This window comes from Pseudophryne corroboree, chromosome 10, assembly GCF_028390025.1.
Source record: "Pseudophryne corroboree isolate aPseCor3 chromosome 10, aPseCor3.hap2, whole genome shotgun sequence".
NCBI lineage: Eukaryota > Metazoa > Chordata > Amphibia > Anura > Myobatrachidae > Pseudophryne > Pseudophryne corroboree.
Genome location: NC_086453.1, coordinates 315,063,523 through 315,083,194, shown reverse-complemented (window position 1 = coordinate 315,083,194; position 19,672 = coordinate 315,063,523). Strand labels below are relative to the sequence as shown.

Below are 19,672 nucleotides of genomic sequence, written 5' to 3'. Positions count from 1 at the left end.
TAGCACTGTCTCCCATGTACTAGTCTCTCACACACTAGTGTCCTAGCACTGTCTCCCATGTACTAGTCTCTCACACACTAGTGTCATAGCACTGTCTCCCATGTACTAGTCTCTCACACACTAGTGTCCCAGCACTGTCTCCCATGTACTAGTCTCTCACACACTAGTGTCCTAGCACTGTCTCCCATGTACTAGTCTCTCACACACTAGTGTCCCAGCACTGTCTCCCATGTACTAGTCTCTCACACACTAGTGTCCTAGCACTGTCTCCCATGTACTAGTCTCTCACACACTAGTGTCCTAGCACTGTCTCCCATGTACTAGTCTCTCACACACTAGTGTCCTAGCACTGTCTCCCATGTACTAGTCTCTCACACACTAGTGTCCTAGCACTGTCTCCCATGTACTAGTCTCTCACACACTAGTGTCATAGCACTGTCTCCCATGTACTAGTCTCTCACACACTAGTGTCCCAGCACTGTCTCCCATGTACTAGTCTCTCACACACTAGTGTCCCAGCACTGTCTCCCATGTACTAGTCTCTCACACACTAGTGTCCCAGCACTGTCTCCCATGTACTAGTCTCTCACACACTAGTGTCCCAGCACTGTCTCCCATGTACTAGTCTCTCACACACTAGTGTCCCAGCACTGTCTCCCATGTACTAGTCTCTCACACACTAGTGTCCTAGCACTGTCTCCCATGTACTAGTCTCTCACACACTAGTGTCCCAGCACTGTCTCCCATGTACTAGTCTCTCACACACTAGTGTCCTAGCACTGTCTCCCATGTACTAGTCTCTCACACACTAGTGTCCCAGCACTGTCTCCCATGTACTAGTCTCTCACACACTAGTGTCATAGCACGGTCTCCCATGTACTAGTCTCTCACACACTAGTGTCCCAGCACTGTGTCTCCCATGTACTAGTCTCTCACACACTAGGTTGGGGCTCCTAGTGTAATGTAAGACTGCATGGGACAAAAATGTTACCATTTAAAGGAAATTAAAATAACCTGTATTTTTTCCTTATAGGAGCAAAGCAAATAATCCATGAAAAGTATATTACGAAGGATTGACTGCTGCCATGAGTTTATTAAATTAGTTAACACAAATTAGAATTGTTAATTGGGTATCATTATGCAGCACTGTGCAAGCAAGCAGGTCTGGATCATAATTGCACATGGTAAAAATGCTCCTGGTTTAATATGTGTATTTGCCATTTAAAATTTTAACCTTCTGATCCGGTTTCCATTATAATATGGCAGGTGGCATTAGTAGCTCACAGATCAATGCTGACAAAAAGGAAATCCCTATGCAGGGAGTGTATGTATGGGAAGCCAATTAATGACAGCCGCAGTGCGGGCATTAATTAATGCACTCACATGGTGCTTGTTTTTTGTTTTATATTTGTTTTTCATGGAAATTCTCACCTTGCGCACCCCTGAGCTTTTCCCTCCGCTATAAGCAGTAATTAGGTTGGAAGACTGAGCAAGGTGGTGTTCAGCTACCTTAATCAGACTGGCAATGATTTGGACTGGCATGGCTTGGCACCAAGTGTCTGAGCGCAGCATAAGTGCAGTTGTGGATTATTAGAAATTATTATTCTTTTTTTTATAAGCATGTCTCCTTGTGGACCAGCTGTACTTGAGTGTCAGATGATGCGATGGCAAAATGACAGCATTCTAATACAGGCGTGATCAGCTGTACAACCATAGGGGGGGATTCAGTTAGCCGCGAAAAACGCTGTCATTTACAGTGATGAAACTTTTCGCAGCTATCGCACGAGGAGTGCCACAAAAGCGCCTTTTTGTGGGTGGGTGCGCTCCTGCAAATTGATCTATTCAATTGCAAATGCGCAAAAATGGGATTGTTGCGATAATTATTGTTGGCAAAACCAGAGAAAAGTGCAGGTGAAAATGCGGGAATCAGCCTATACCCCAAAAACACCAAACTAATATAGGAAATCCGTATAGAAGTCTACTAGTGGTCATAATAAAAAGATTTTCTTGTACTTAAATTGTCAAATGGCTATTATATGCATTTAAAAAAAACTCTGTAAAAGTGATAAAGCAAGTGTTTTTCAGCATTTTAAGTGCTCATATTAAACTGGGGGTACATAAAAATGGTTATTAATATTTCTGCTGCGGGGTACACTGGGCTCCTCAGGGAATGACATTGGGGTGTAGAGTAGTATCTTGAACCGAGGCACCAACAGGCTAAAAGCTTTGACTGTTCCCAGAATGCATAGTGCCGCCTCCTCTATAACCCCGCCTCTGTGCACAGGAGCTCAGTTTTGTAGTTGGTGCCATGCAGTGCAGGCATACAACAGGTGGACTGCTCCAGCAGCCCTCAGAAGAGCTTTTTTACGTGAAAAATGAAGACTTCAAGGGCTGCAGCAGAGACACTGTGAGTGTTAGATGTCAGTCAGACATCTCCTGCTGCAGCTCCATCACCTCCCCCAGCGGTGCTGTATACTCCCGCGCCCTGGTTGCTGGGTACTTACAGCGGAGGCTCCGGTTTTCTTCTGTCAGTCACACGCCCCACCGCAGCTCTCCAGGATCGCGTGGCCACACTCAGGGAGGAGGTAAGTGGGTCCCCCAGGTGAGTCCCGCTGTAAATCACGTTCCAGCGCGGCTGGTGGTAGACGGGCGCGTGGACACTGTGGCAGTACAGGGATCCCACTAGACCACCAGGGCAAGGGCACAGGTCGGTTTTACTAAAAACCGTTTACTATAAAGCCCGCAGTACCCGGTGGTGAAGTCCAGCAAGGGGATAAGGCTTTGACCTGTAGCCCCTCCCCTACCCCCAGGGCGCCATTTAGAGTAAATGTTTCCGCCCTGGAGCTGCATATCTCTCTCTCCCTCACTCCCTGTCAGCGTTTGGGCTCCATTAGTAGTGTTCACTCTAGAATCCGGGCAGGTCGCCAGACCTAGAGGGGCACAAGCTTGTGTGCACGCGCAGCGAAAAGGGGGCGTGGTCATGCAAAATAGGGTGTGTGTCATTGCGGGTAATAAAAGTGGGTGGTTCAGCCCGCAGACGTAAAAAAAGGGGGCGTGGGCAGCCGGCTGCGTCACTGTTGGGGGCGTGCTCAGCACCTACGGAGGTGCTGGGCTTCCCCCAATCGCTCTCTCAGCGTGAATGGATGCCGCGCGCATCTTTACATGTTGTAAGGGCAGGAAGCGGGCGGCTGTTTTAGCAGGGCGCCGCAGAAAGGACAGGGCGGGTTTTGCCCTTAAAAAATCAGGCAGGGCGCGGCGCCCTGCTAAAACTGTCTAGCGTGAGCACTACATTAGGACAAGCTGAGCTGATCCTGAGACTGTTTGGGCAAATCCTGCTCTGTAAAGCCGCCTGCATGTCAGCGCTGTGCATTTTACAGGACACTTAAGTATTCTACATGTCTGCTGACAGTGTTAGTTAAGAAACAGTGCATTTAGTCAGGGTTATTTAGTACAAGTACCCTGTGATATACATCCAGTCTTTACTGTGCATTGATATATCTACTAATTATATAGCGCTACGGAGTATTACTTTGTATTGCTAGTCCAGTGCAGTTTTATTGCATGTCATAATTTCTGCATTGCACAATGTGACTATGTGTGTGTGCATATAGTTGCTGTGTTACCTCCATTTCGTGTATCGCACTCAGATTGCTATCCCTATATTCTGTAACCTGAGGGGGCTAAGTGCGTCAGGGTTATTATTTAATATAGGTGTTTCACAAGATATACTTATTGTGTATTTTTCGCTGTGATTTGTAGTCACCATATACCTCTGGAACTCTGTTTGTGCTAATACACTTCTCAGGGGGTTCTGTCAGGTGTTGTGCTGCTGATATTGTACTGGGTTGCCTTGAATTGAGCTTTCAGATATGTCAGCTACAAGGGGCGACGGAGCTGGGGCTGATCCCTCATTGCGTGGTGGTGACGCTGCAGACACGTTTGAGGAAAATAAGGCAGCAGAGGATTCAGGTTCTGGGGGTTCTTTACCACCCCCCCAGTGGGATCGTAGCAACGGGGATTCAAAAAGACCCACCTTGGGCTACTTTCTCCACGTTATTGAATACGCTGGTAACTAGACTATGGGACCTCCTGTGCCGGTACAAGCGCTTATGGTCCCTGCGGTTAATCCGCCATGGGCAGATCAACTGTCCACTCAGTTACAGCAATTGAACCAATCACTGACTAAACAGAAATCTCACCCTCATCTGCCTAAGACCAAGACGTCCTCTAAGCGGGCCATTACTTCCTCACAATCCACCAACGTTCCAGACACCTCGTTTGATGAGGATGGCGTATATACTGACCCTACAGATACTGGTTCTGATACTTCTGATGGGGATCTGTTTCACAGGTGGATGTTCCTGACTTGTTGGAGGCTATCAGGTTAATTCTTCAAATTACTGATGACCCAGAGCCTGATACTGGCCCTAAGAAACCGGACAGATTTAGACGACAGAAAGTGGTTAAATAAGTTTTACCTCACTCTGACCATTTAGTTGTCATACGTCAGGAATCCTGGGAAAAACCAGGAAAGAAATTCACGTCTCATAAGATGCTGGCTCGCTATCCCCTCGCGGCAGAGCTAAGTAAGAATTGGGAGACACCCCCGCCAGTGGATTCGCAGGTGGCGCTGGTGGTATCCTCAGCTCTGCCTGTAACTACCATCGTGTATCTGAAAGAACCGACGGATAAGCGTGTGGAGGGTTGTTTAAAGGCGATTTACACCCTAGCTGGTGCTGTGCATCGGCCCATCATTGCAGCGACTTGGGCTGCAGAAGCTATTGAAGCGTGGGCTCAAGAGTTGGAAGCTGAGCTGTCTTCTAACGTTTCTGATCATGCTAGACCATTTCTGTCGTATATTGTCACAGTTTCTCATTACATTAAGGAGGCGGCTTCTGATGCCGGTATTCTGGCGGCCAAGGCTTCTACTACGTTTATTTTGGCTCGCCGGATTCTCTGGTTGTGGTCCTTGTCTGTGGATCTGGACTCTAAGAAAACCCTGGAAGTACTCCCTTTTAAGGGAGACATTCTTTTCGGATAAGTCCTCAACAAGATAGTGGCTGACTTAGCTTCTGCTAAAACAGCTTGTCTACCTAGTACTGCTCCTTCGGTACCGAAGGCTAAGAGTACTTCCTTTCGCTCCTTTCGTCCTTCAGGGAAAGCAAAGTGTCAGGCGTACCCGAAACAGGCTCGCACTTCCAAACCCAATAAGTCCAAACCTAAACGGGCCTGGGCTGCCCGTCAGCCTGCTTCCAAAACTGACAAGCCTGCTGCATGACGGGGAAGGCCTCCTTCTGGGGAATCCCAGGGTGGGGGGCCAACTTTTAGGGTTTACCCAGAAATGGTTGAAGACCACTTCATATGCCTGGGTACGGGAAGTCTTCACTCGAAGTTACGCCGTATTCTTCAAGAATCGTCCCCCTCATCGATTATGCCTGACAGACGTCCCTTCGGATCAGGTGAAGGCAAAAACTCTTCATTCTGTGGTACAGTCCCTCCTGGACACAGGAGTAGTAGTACAGGCGCATCTGGGTCAGAGAGGCAAGGGGTACTATCCACTGCTGTTCCTAGTCCCGAAACAAATGGGTCCTCTTGGCCCATTCTCAACCTCAAGTCCTTGAACAAATTTGTGAGTGTCTCCAAGTTTCGTATAGGAAACTCTTCGCTCTATTGTTCTGGCCTTGGAACCTGGGGAGTATATGGTCTCCCTGGATATACAGGATGCTTACCTGCATATTCCCATTGCAATGTCGCATCAGCAGTACCTGAGGTTTGCGGTTGGCAACCTCCATTACCAATTTCGGGCGTTACCTTTTGGTTTGACCACGGTTCCGCAAGTCTTCACCAAGGTCATGGCGGTAATGACTGCTGTACTCAAGGGGTCAGGATCCTGCCGTATCTGGACGACATGTTGGTCCTGGCAAATTTCCCAGAAATTCTCCTGCGCCATCTGGATCTGACTATCCGGTTTCTGCATGCCCACGGGTGGCTCATCAACTGGAAGAATTCTTCCCTGGTCCCTGCTCAGAGCATGGTGCACCTGGGGGCGTTGTTGGACACTCACAGCCAGCGGTTGTTCTTGTCTCAGGAGAAAGTCCTTAAACTTCAGGACAGGATTCGATGCTTCCTATCTCGTCCGCAAGTGTCGATACATTCGGCAAGTGCTAGGTCTCATGGTGTCTGCTTTCGACATGGTGGAGTACGCTCAATTCCATTCCCTCCCTCTGCAGAAACTGATTCTTGCCAGGTGGGACAGCCTGCCTCACCGGATCAGGTCGCAAATTATCTACTTGTCTCCGGAGGTCCGTTTGTCACTAAGATGGTGGCTGCAGGACCATCGATTGGGCAGGGGTCGTCCCTTCTGGATCTCCAACTGGGTCCTTCTGACGACGGATGCCAGTCTGAGAGATGGGGCGCGGTGTTGGAGGAACACTCCCTTCAAGGTTGGTGGACCAGAGAGGAGTCTCTCCTCCCAATAAACATTCTGGAACTGCGGGCGGTGTTCCAACTCTCTGAACTTGGCCCAGCATTTAATACAGAACAGACCTGTTCAAGTACAGTCTGACAACGCCACCACGGTGGCATACATCAATCGGGGGCCGTCCCTTCTGGATATCCGACTGGGTCCTGTTGACGACAGATGCCAGTCTGAGAGGTTGGGGCGCGGTGCTGGAGCAACACTCCCTTCAGGGTCGGTGGACCAAGGAGGAATCTCTCCTCTCGATCAACATTCTGGAATTGCGGGCGGTCTTCAATTCGTTGAACCTGGCCCAGCATTTAATTCAGAACCGTCCTGTTCAAGTACAGTCGGACAACGCCACCACTGTGGCTTACATAAATCATCAAGGCGGCACTCGAAGCCGCATGGCAATGAGGGAAGTATCAAGGATTCTTCAGTGGGCGGAACGCCATCTGCCAGCCATATCGGCAATATTCATTCCGGGGGTCCTAAACTGGGAAGCGGACTTTCTCAGTCGTCGGGACGTACACGCCGGAGAGTGGAGCCTCCATCCAGAAGTGTTTCAACTCCTCATGGACAAGTGGGGCCTTCCAGATGTGGACCTGATGGCATTTCGACACAATCACAAGGTTCCGGTCTTCGGAGCAAGGACAAGGGATCCTCAAGCAGCGTTCATGGACGCACTGGCAATTCCATGGAACTTTCAGCTGCCATACGTGTTCCCTCTGGTGTCACTCCTGCCCAGAGTAATAAGGAATTTCAAGCAAGAAGGAGGAATCCTACTTCGGATTGCTCCCGCGTGGCCCACACTGCATTGGTTCTCAGACCTTCAGGGTCTCTCGATAGAGCGTCCCCTTCTACTTCCACAGCGCCCAGATCTCCTCGTTTAGGGCCCCTGTGTATATTAGGATTTAGCCCGGTTGGCTTTGACGGCGTGGCTCTTGAGGCTTCCGTCTTGAGGGCCAAAGTATTTTCTGAGGCGGTCATTCAAACCATGTTGAAGGCCCGGAAACCGGCTTCTGCTCGGATTTATCATAGGGTCTGGAATTCTTACTTTGCTTGGTGTGCCACTAACAATCATGACGCTTACAAGTTTAGTACGGCCAAACTTTTGGCCTTTCTACAACAGGTCCTGGACTCCATCAAGGTTCATATTTCTGCCTTGTCGGTTTGGTTCCAGAGAAAAATTGCAACCTTACCTGATGATCATACGTTCACTCAGGGTGTGTTGCGGATTCAACCTCCTTATGTCCCGCCTGTGGCTCCTTGGGACTTGTCGGTGGTTCTGGAGGAGTTGCAATGGTCTCCGTTTGAGCCTCTTGAATCTGCAGACCTTAAGTGGCTATCTCTTGAGGTATTGTTTCTGCTGGCTATTGCCTCTGCTAGATGGGTGTCTGATCTGGGTGCCTTGTCTTGTAGGTCCCCATATCTGATTTTTCACAGTTACCAGGCGGTTCTTAGAACACGTCCCGGGTACTTTACTTAATATGGTGTCTTCTTTCCACCTTAATCAGGAGATCGTGGTTACGGCCTTTGCCTCTCCTGACTTGTCTTCCAAAGAGCGGTCTTTGGATGTGGTACAGGCTCTCCGTATCTATGTGAAGAGAACTGCATCCCTTCGGAAGTCTGATTCTCTCTTTGTACTGTTTGGTTTTCAAAAACGTGGCTGGCCTGCTCACAAGCAGTTCCTGGCCAGATGGATTAAAATGGTGATTTCTTATGTACAGGCTGGCCTTCCAGCTCCTGCTACCATTAAGGCCCATTCTACTCGGTCTGTTGGACCTTCTCGGGCGGCCCGCCGTGGTGCGACTCTTGAACAGTTGTGCAAGGCGGCTACGTGGTCCTCTGTGAACACGTTCAAAAGGTTCTATGCCTTCCGATACTTCAGCCTCCCAGGATGCTTCCTTTGGACGCCGGGTTCTTGTGCCCGCTACAGTGTGTCCCATCCCATGAGGAACTGCTTTAGGACATCCCCAATGCCATTCCCTGTGGAGCCCTGTGAAGCCCAGTGTACCCCGCAGCAGAAAACGAGATTTATGGTAAGAACTTACCGTTGCTAAATCTTTTTCTGCGAGGTACACTGGGCTCCACAGGGCGCCCACCCTGACGCACTTTGCTTCTTTGAGTTGGTATGGCATTAGCTGCTGACACTTTCTCCTGTCGTGAGAATGTGGTGTATGTGGCTACTAACGGTTGATGTCTCTTTTACCTGCTACTGCATTGGACTGGTTAACAAAAACTGAGCTCCTGTGCACGGATGCGGGGTTATAGAGGAGGCGGCGCTATGCAATTCTGGGAACAGTCAAAGCTTTTAGCCTGTTGGTGCCTCGGATCAAGATCCTACACAATGTCATTCCCTGTGGAGCCCAGTGTACCTCGCAGAAAGAGATTTAACAACTGTAAGTTCTTACCATAAATCTCGTTTTCTTTGGGTCATTTTAATCCACTTTCAAAAACAAACAACGATTACTCACACCTGCAAGCCTAAATACACCTGTCCCACTCATAAAGCACCCCAATATACCTGTCCCATAACTTGTACCCCAATTTCCATCACTTTGCACTTTTTGACCTAAAAAATTACGTCATTATTGGCCAGTTAAAAGCATTCAAGTGCTTAATTAGACATTAAGGGGGGAGTCCCAGGGGTTCTGAACCAAATCCCATTTTTACCATTTAAAATAGGGGGGTTTTGTTCAAACTTTTCATCTGCTCAGATGGTGGAGAAAAGAAATTTGCAGTAAACCTACGGATAGCTATCGCCGATAATTTTATGGGGACAATTGAATAGCGGCTTTTTTTACAGGTCATGATAAAAACCCAGTTTTTATTGCGAAAATGGCATTTTGCGGCCAATTCAGTCCCCCCCATAGTGTTATTTGAGTTACTGCAAATATAGCAATTTATTTTTCTACTCTTTACTATTACCTTGCTGTATATAGTATAACATATTTTTTCAGTCTCTGACATCTTATAATGAATATAGACACAGAGTGTTTTCACCTGAGGGCAGTGTGGGTTGTTAAAGATTGTATAAGGTGATGCCTGCCTCTTGCACTAATGGGTAACATGATAGTTTCTGTGAAGGCCCCTGGTTACGGAGGCTGCACTTTATGGTAAAGCATTGGGAATTTAAACTCCCGTTTCAGATCAGCAGCAGCAGGGTGATGAATGACTGCTGTTACTGGTCTGTGAGTAGAGGCCGCCGGCCAGCGATTTCACTGTGCTGGCACGTATGTTTACGCCTGTGTGTTACACACAGGCCTACAGGTCATATAAAGCAGAGCCTGGTAGTGTCCTCCATCTTGCAAGGTTACAAAAAGGCTGATTCAGTACAATCAGGCTGCATACCTGTGTAATGATTCAGAAGCAACACTGGGATTATGGTTTGGGAATTTTGTTCTTCTCATGTTGAATGATGTTTCTTTGCTTTAGATGGAGCTGCCATGCGAGCCGGCGTACAGACTGGAGATCGGATCATCAAGGTAGATAACATTTACTGAACGTTGCCAGTCTGGCTGATATGAAGCAGTGCTGTGCATAATCTGTATACGTTTCCTACTTCATCATAAATAATAAGACTTCAGTGGTGGTCAGTAGATCACTATTGACCTGCACAGCAAGGGGGCGTCATCTGCAAAGATGCTTATTTGGAAATTTGCTTCTGGTGATGCCTCATGCACTCGTATCACGTTTGGCTAGACATCGTTGCATGTGCTGTATGGGACACAGTCTAATTATTATAGGGCTTGGGTTATCCAGTTATGCCTTCCAGCTCTGTCGCCATGCTGAACAATAAATCTGACGTTCAGGCCAAGGCACTGTGTATGTGTACGGGGTAGAGAGCACACAAGGCTGTCTGTAGATCGAGTGTTCACGCTAAATGTGTGTGGGATTTCTTGATTTGTGCCTGCATGCAAAACTCTTTATTTTGTGGGACTAAATATTTACAGGCGATCCACGGGGCAAAGAGAGCACATTTATAGGGTGTGCCCTAAGTAACAGGTGACCACAGAGCTTCTTTTCACCAGAAAATGTGTCCTCTTCTTATTCCGATACTGCATCATTTTTCTTATTATGCAGGAGCATTTCATGCCGTTAAAGCCTTTTTATATGCACTTAAATAGTAATAACACTGTACAACCGCACAAAAGTGACACCTAATAAATACAGTCCCATGTTATTTCAGTTACATAGATAGCCAAGTGCCTGAGTTCCACAAAATACCGTAAGATATAATTCTGCCGCAATGATCGTTGGGTCGACACAACTTAGGTCGACATGCATTAGGTCGACAGGTCAAAAGGTCGACGTGCTTTTTTTAACTTTTGTTTGGTGCTGTTTTCTTCGTAAAGTGACGGGGAACCCCAATAAGTGCACCGTGTTCGCTCGCCATGCTTCGGGAAGGTGCCTCGCTGCACTCGGCACAGGTTACTATTCCCAGTCGTAGTCCACGTAAAGTATGAAAAAGTCCAAAAATTTAAATAAAAAATGTGAAAAACTCACGTCGACCTTTTGAACTGTCGACCTAATGACCGTATCCCATCACGCCATTGGTATAAAATCAGTGCACTCCATCCTTATTACTTATTAAAACTTGAGAATTGCTCAATCTTAACAGTGGAAGAACACCTCGCCAGTGCCCGCTGAAGGTATACAGAATCCTATGTACATGTTTTGCGTTCAGTGCCCTCATTAGTTGAACCACGGAACACACTGGGCCTGATTTAGAGTCTTGCATTAAATATGTGAATAGAAGTAGAGATGGACAGCGGCTCCCTCCCAACTCAGCTTTGTGTGCTTGATGCAAAAGTAGGGACTGTTTTTCCTTCTATGTAAAAAATGTACATTTGCACCCTAGCTGGATTAGCTCTTAACGCTAAATGCTTTGTGTACAGAAGTATATATGTCTACTTATGCCTTGTATTCTGCTTCTTCATTCTATTTCAGGTTAATGGAACACTGGTCACACACTCCAATCACCTGGAAGTGGTGAAGCTCATCAAGTGTGAGTGTCTGCCATTTCCTAAATGCTGCGCACATTATAGTGAAGGTATGAGTGTCAGTAAGTTACAGAGGAACTTCGGAAGCTAGCTCTCTGGAAGCTAGTACCGTTCAGGTTTGGTGGCAAGTACTCCGAGGTGTGCTTGTGTAATGAGTGATGGTTATAGCTTGTGCACCATATACCAGCAACCTGTTGTGTTTGACAGCTTCATGTTTCAAGGATGTAGCCAGAAATAGTTATACAGGTTGAGTATCCCATATCCAAATATTCCGAAATACGGAATTTTTTGAGCGAGAGTGAGATAGTGAAACCTTTGGTTTCTGATGGCTCAATGTACACAAGCTTTGTTTAATACACAAAGTTATTAAAAATATTGTATTAAATGACCTTCAGGCAGTGTGTATAAGGTGTATATGAAACATAAATGCATTGTGTGCTTAGACTTGGATCCCATCACCATGATATCTCATTATGGTATGCAATTATTCCAAAATACGGAAAAATCCGATATCCAAAATTCTTGTGGTTCCAAGCATTTTGGATAAGGGATACTCAACCTGTATTGAGCTCTTCGCCATCTGATCACGGTGGGTTCACTACGGCTGGCCGGCGGTCGGGCTCCCGGCGACCAGCATCCCGGCGCCGGGAGCCCGACCGCCGGCTTACCGACAGCTTGGCAAGCGCAAATGAGCCCCTTGCGGGCTCGCTGCGCTCGCCACGCTACGGGCACGGTGGCGCGCTACGCGCGCCACACTATTTTATTCTCCCTCTATGGGGGTCGTGGACCCCCACGAGGGAAAATAAGTGTCGGTATGCCGGCGGTCGGGCTCCCGGCGCCGGTATACTGAGCGCCGGGAGCCCGACCGCCGGCAAACAGAAGACCACCCGATCACGGTACATGGCATGCATAATGAACATTATGTAAAGCTTGTTGTGGAATCTTGTGCTTCCACATTCATAAAGGGAAATCCTGTTAAGTCACTAGAGTGTGAAGGGAAACTCCGGGACCAACCAGAGAGGTCGGTTTCAAGGCTAGACAGTCTGTATCCTGACATGACAGCAGGCTGTTAGACTCTGGTTACACTGTCATTGCTGAGTAACAGTGACCCGTGACAGTTTGTGGTGAAAACACAAAATCTAGCTTTCTTTCTGGGTCTCATAATTGCATCATATTCTATTTGACCTACATTTTTTTATTATTGTACTGGAGAGAACTAAACCATTTTCTCTATAGAGTACTGGATGCACTACTCAAAATATTTTTCTCTGACGTCCTAGTGGATGCTGGGAACTCCGTAAGGACCATGGGGAATAGCGGCTCCGCAGGAGACTGGGCACATCTAAAGAAAGCTTTAGGACTAGCTGGTGTGCACTGGCTCCTCCCCCTATGACCCTCCTCCAAGCCCCAGTTAGATTTCTGTGCCCGACGAGAAGGGTGCACACTAGGGGCTCTCCTGAGCTCTTTGTGAAACTTTTAGTTTAGGTTTATTATTTTCAGTGAGACCTGCTGGCAACAGGCTCACTGCATCGTGGGACTAAGGGGAGAAGAAACGGACTCACCTGCGTGCAGAGTGGATCGGGTTTTTTAGGCTACTGGACATTAGCTCCAGAGGGACGATCACAGGTTCAGCCTGGATGGGTCACCGGAGCCGCGCCGCCGTCCCCCTTACAGAGCCAGAAGAGCGAAGAGGTCCGGTGAAATCGGCGGCAGAAGACGATCCTGTCTTCAGATAAGGTAGCGCACAGCACCGCAGCTGTGCGCCATTGCTCTCAGCACACTTCACACTCCGGTCACTGAGGGTGCAGGGCGCTGGGGGGGCAGCGCCCTGAGACGCAATAAATCGATAAAACCTTATATGGCTAAAATAAATGCATCACATATAACTCCTGGGCTATATGGATGCATTTAACCCCTGCCAAAACATATAGAAAAACGGATGATAAGGACGCCGAGAAAGGGGCGGAGCCTATCTCCTCAGCACACTGGCGCCATTTTCCCTCACAGCTCAGTTGGAGGGAAGCTCCCTGGCTCTCCCCTGCAGTCACTACACTACAGAAAGGGGTTAAAAAAGAGAGGGGGGCACAAATTAGGCGCAGTATAAACAATACAGCAGCTATAAAGGGAAAAACACTTATATAAGGTTATCCCTGTATATATATAGCGCTCTGGTGTGTGCTGGCAAACTCTCCCTCTGTCTCCCCAAAGGGCTAGTGGGTCCTGTCCTCTATCAGAGCATTCCCTGTGTGTGTGCTGTGTGTCGGTACTTTTGTGTCGACATGTATGAGGAGAAAAATGATGTGGAGACGGAGTAGAGTGTCTGTAATAGTGTTGTCACCCCCTAGGGGGTCGACACCTGAGTGGATGTACTGTTGAAATTGCGTGACAGTGTCAGCTTTGTATAAAAGACAGTGGTTGACATGAGACAGCCGGCTACTCAGCTTGTGCATCTCCAGATGTCTCATACAGGGACTCTAAAGCGCCCGTTACCTCAGATACAGACGCCGACACGTGGCTCCTGTGTCGACGGTGAAGAGACAACCGTGATTTCCAATAGGGCCACACATTGCATGATTGAGGCAATGGAAAATGTTTACACTTTTCTGATAATATGAATACCACCAAAAAAAGGGGTATTATGTTTGGTGAGGAAAAACTTCCTATAGTTTTCCTGACTCTGAAAAATAAAATGAGGTGTGTGATGATGCGTGGGTTTTCCTCCGATAACAATTGATAATTCTAAAAAGTTATTGGCAGTATACCTTTTCCCGCCAGAGGTTAGGGTGCGTTGGGAAACACCCCCTACAGGGGATAAGGCGCTCACACGATTGTAAGAACAAGGGCTCTACCCTCTCTTGAGATGGCCGCGCTTAAGGATCCTGCTGATAAAAAGCAGGAGGGTATCCTAAAATGTATTTACACACATACTGGTGTTATACTGCGACCAGCAATCGCCTCAGCCTGGATGTGCAGTGCTGGGTGGCGTGGTCGGATTCCCTGACTGGAAATATTGTTATCCTAGATAAGGACAGTATATTATTGCCTATAGAGCAATTAAAAGATGCTTTTCTATATATGCATGATGCACAGCGGAATATTTGCCGACTGGCATCAAGTATAAGTGCTTTGTATTCTAGTAAAGTGGTCAGGGATTCCAAACGGCATTTGGAAGTATTGCCTTAAAAAAGGGGATGTACCCTAGGTCGCCTCTCAAAATAAGACGCCGTATTATCAGGCGCAGTCCTGGTTGGCAAGCGGACAAAAGGGTTCCTCTTTTCTGCTCGTGACAGAGGGAGAGGAAAATGGCTGCAGAGATCAGCCAGTTCCCAGGAACAGAAACCCTTTTCCACCGCTGCCAAGCCCTCAGTATGACGCTAGGGCTTTACAAGTTCAGGCACGGTGGGGGCCCGTTCTCAGTGAATTTCAGTGCGCAGTGGGCTCACTCGCAAGTAGACCCCTGGATCCTTCAGGTAATATTTCAGGGGTACAAATTGAAATTCGAGACGTATTCCCCTCGCCGTTTCCAAAAGTCTGTTTTACCGACGTCTCCCGCTGACAGGGAGGCAGTTTTGGAAGCCATTCACAAGCTGTATTCCCAGCAGGTGATAATTAAGGTACCCCTCCTGCAACAGGGAACGGGGTATTATTCCACACTATTGTGGTACCGAAGCCAGACGGCTCGGTGAGACCGATTTTAAAATCTAAAATCTTTGAACACTTACATACAGAGGTTCAAATTCAAAATTGAGTCACTCAGAGCAGTGATTGCAAACCTGGAAGAAGGGGACTACATGATGTCTCGGGACATCAAGGATGCTTACCTTCATGTCAAAATTTACCCTTCTCACCAAAGTATCTCAGGTTATGGTACAGAACTGTCACTATCAGTTCAGACGCTGCCGTAGGGATGGTCCACGGCACCCCGGGTCTTTACTGAAGTAATGACCGAAATGATGATATTCCTTCGAAGGAAGGGAATTTTAGTTATCCTTTACTTGGACGAATCCCTGATAAGGGTAAGATCCAGAGAACAGTTGGAGGTCGGTGTAGCACTATCTCAGGTAGTGTTGCGGCAGCACGAGTGGATTCTCAATATTCCAAAATCGCAGCTGGTTCCGACGACTTGTCTTCTGTTCCTAGGGATGATCCTGGACACAGTCCAGAAAGAAGGTGTTTCTCCTGGAGGAGAAAGCCAGGGAGTTATCCGAGCTAGTCAGGAACCTCCTAAAACCGAACCAAGTCTCAGTGCATCAATGCACAAGGGTTCTGGGTAAAAATGGTGGCTTCCTACGAAGCAATCCCATTCGGCAGATTCCACACAAGAACTTTCCAGTGGAACCTACTGGACAAACGGTCCGGGTCGCATCTTCAGATGCATCAGCGGATAACCCTGTCACCAAGGACAAGGGTGTCCCTCCTGTGGTGGTTGCAGAGTGCTCATCTTCTAGAGGGCCGCAGTTTCGGCATTCAGGACTGGGTCCTGGTGACCACGGATGCCAGCCTGCGAGGCTGGGGAGCAGTCACACAGGGAAGGAATATCCAGGGCTTATGGTCAAGCCTGGAGACAAAAATATCCTGGAACTAAGGGCCATTTACAATGCCCTAAGTCAAGAAAAGCCTCTGCTTCAGGGTCAACCGGTATTGATCCAGTCGGACAACATCACGGCTGTCGCCCACGTAAACAGACAGGGCGGCACAAGAAGCAGGAGGGCAATGGCAGAAGCTGCAAGGATTCTCCGCTGGGCGGAAAATCATGTGATAGCACTGTCAGCAGTGTTCATTCCAGGAGTGGACAACTGGGAAGCAGTTTTCCTCAGCAGACACGACCTCCACCCGGGGGAGTGGGGACTTCACCGAGAAGTCTTCCAACTGATTGTAAACCGTTGGGAAAAACCAAAGGTGGACATGATGGCGTCCCGTCTTAACAAGAAACTGGACAGATATTGCGCAAGGTCAAGGGACCCTCAGGCAATAGCGGTGGACGCTCTGGTGACACCGTGGGTGCAGTGATCGCAAAAACGCGCTATAGCGCGTATTTTACCCCATAATGAGGATCGGGGACTCTCTTTTACAAAATGAGTGCGTCCCTGGGGACGCGCTCCGTTGTAGGCCGTCCTGTAGCTCCTTTGATCTCTCCGCGGGTCCCGCTGCCAATCTTGTGGCTTCATTGATGTCTCTGGGTCCAGCGGCCAATCCTGTGGTGCCAGGTCCAGCGGCCAATCCTGTGGTGCCAGGTCCAGCGGCCAATCACATGTATACACAGAGCTCTCCCTCTCAAACCCCTCCAATAGCCGGGCTTCCGGGAGGGCTAGTAGACGGGGAGGAGGAGCTGTTGGTGCCTTTTACTCCTGTATGCAGCGCCGGCACCCGTACTCAGAAGGCGGCCCGAATTGCAGCGTTAACAGGCTCTCTCTGCAGCCTCCCGTCTCCTCCCCGTCCCACCGCTGCTATTCACTTCTCCCCCCTCACCGCCGCGGCCACTCAGGATGCGGGGTCATGCGCCGGTGGATTCAAAGGCTCAGCGCGGCACTTACAACGCTGAGTCCTGAGTGCCCGCGGCGGTGGGGGGTAAAAGCGAATAGCAGGGCTGGGACGGGGAGGAGACGGGTGGCCGCAGAGAAAGCCTGTTAATGCTGTAGAAGAGGTTACTACATCCCGCCCACAGCAGTAAGGATCTGAAGAGAAGAATTTCAAGCAGCACCTGGCATGGAGGATTCATGTTAGTAATAAACATATGGGTAATTGGGATGGCAGCAGCTAACGATTCAAACACTGGGGGTGGGGGCAGTGCCCAGCATACACCAACACAAATGCACACATTGGCCAGCCCCACCCCCATATACCCACACCCTCCATAGCCACACAGTGCCATCACATGCACCCCACCAACCACACAGTGCCCATCATACACACCCCCAATACCCACACATTGCCCATTATACACACACAGTGCCAATCATACACACACAGTGCCAATCATACACACTCCCCACAACGTGTTCACACTGCCCATTATACACACACCCATCTGACACCCCCTCCACTGACACCCGTGATCACTGTGTCTGGGGACGACAACTGGGGGTCCAAGATGGTGGCTACAATGTCCCTAAGTGGTCACCTGGTGCAATGTGTGTAACGTGCTCTACCTGGCGCAATGTGTATAACGTGCTCTACCTGGCGCATTGTGTGTAACGTGCTCTACCCGCTGCAATGTGTATAACGTGCTCTACCTGCTGCAATGTGTATAACGTGCTCTACCCGGCGCATTGTGTGTAACGTGCTCTGCCCGGCGCAATGTATATAATGTGCTCTACCTGCTGCAATGTGTATAACGTGCTCTACCTGTTGCAATGTGTATAACGTGCTCTACCCGGCGCATTGTGTGTAACGAGCTCTGCACGGCGCAATGTGTATAACGTGCTCTACCCGGCGCAATGTGTATAACGTGCTCTGCCCGGCGCATTGTGTGTAACGAGCTCTGCACGGCGCAATGTGTATAACGTGCTCTACCCGGCGCAATGTGTATAACGTGCTCTGCCCGGCGCATTGTGTGTAACGTGCTCTGCCCGGCGCAATGTGTATAACGTGCTCTACCCGGCGCAATGTGTATAACGTGCTCTGCCCGGCACATTGTGTGTAACGTGCTCTGCCCGGCGCAATGTGTATAACGTGCTCTGCCCGGCGCAATGTGTATAACGTGCTCTACCTGGTGCAATGTTTTATATGTGCTTTACCTGGTGCAGTGTGTCTAAGTGTTCTACCTGGCGCAATGTGTATAACGTGCTCTACCTGGCGCATTGTGTATAACGTGCTCTACCTTGTGCAGTGTTTATATTTGCTTTACCTGGTGCAATGTATATAACATGCACTACCGGACGCATTGTGTATAACGTGCTCTACCTGGTGCAATGTGTATAAGCGGCACTTCTGTGTGGTGTAATGTGAATTGGCACTATTATGTAGTCACGCCCCTTCCGCATGAAGCCACGCCCCTTCGGCGCGCACTGCCTACCCTTTCCTATCTCGCAGGTGGAACACCAATTCACTTCATGCCTAGGGCACCAAAATGTCTACTTACAGCTCTGGTGCAGGGTGTCCTGCATGCTACACGCTACACGCTACACACTGCATGCTACACAGCCCAGTAGCACTGTCACCCCATCCCCCCACCTTGCAAAACTTTTGTAATGTCCAAACAAGATTAAGATTAATAAGAACCTTTATTCCGATGGGACCCAGAAAAAGAACGGTAGGACCCCAATTTTTGAAAGTGAGGGGTCCCTGGGACCCACTTTTTTTTTGGATCAGCGCGATCACTGCGGGTGTACCAGTCAGTGTATGTGTTCCCTCCTCTGCCTCTCATACCAAAAATACTGAGAATCATAAGAAGGAGAGGAGTAAGAACGATACTCGTGGTTCCAGATTGGCCAAGAAGGACTTGGTACCCGGAACTTCAAGAGATGCTCACGGAAGACCCGTGGCCTCTACCTCTAAGAAAGGACCTGCTCCAGCAGGGGCCTTGTCTGTTCCAAGACTTACCGCGGCTGCGTTTGACGGCATGGCGGTTGAACGCCGGATCCTGAAGGAAAAAGGCATTCCAGATGAAGTCATCCCTACCCTGGTCAAAGCCAGGAAGGATGTAACCGCAAAACATTATCACCGCATTTGGCAAAAATATGTTGCGTGGTGTGAGGCCAAGAAGGCCCCTACAGAGGAATTTCAACTAGGTCGTTTCCTCCATTTCCTGCAGACAGGACTGTCTATGGGCCTAAAATTAGGGTCCATTAAGGTTCAAATTTCGGCCCTGTCGATTTTCTTCCAGAAAGAACTGGCTTCAGTACCTGAAGTTCAGACATTTGTAAAAGGGGTACTGCATATACAACCTCCTTTTGTGCCTCCCAGTGGCACCTTGGGATCTCAATGTTGTTTTGAGGTTCCTTAAGTCACATTGGTTTGAACCACTCACCACTGTGGACTTAAAATATCTCACATGGAAGGTGACGATGCGGTTAGCCCTGGCTTCAACCAGGCGTGTGTCAGAATTGGCGGCTTTTATCATATAAAAGCCCTTACTTAATTTTTCATTCTGACAGGGCAGAATTGAGGACTCGTCCTCAATTTCTCCCTAAGGTGGTTTCTGCTTTTCACATGAACCAACCTATTGTGGTGCCTGCGGCTACTAGGGACTTGGAGGACTCCAAGTTAC

The 19,672-nt window shown here is 48.7% G+C and overlaps 1 protein-coding gene across 4 annotated transcripts in view; it reads left to right on the top strand.

Moving 5' to 3' along the window:
- ARHGEF12 (Rho guanine nucleotide exchange factor 12) overlaps positions 1–19,672 on the top strand; it is a 468,564-nt gene that overhangs the window by 175,058 nt on the left and 273,834 nt on the right. For all 4 annotated transcript variants that reach the window (XM_063943505.1, XM_063943503.1, XM_063943502.1 and 1 more), the window contains 2 exons: positions 9,896–9,945; positions 11,411–11,468. In XM_063943505.1, the coding sequence (XP_063799575.1) occupies positions 9,896–9,945; positions 11,411–11,468 (108 nt within the window). The remainder of the gene's footprint in view (positions 1–9,895; positions 9,946–11,410; positions 11,469–19,672) is intronic.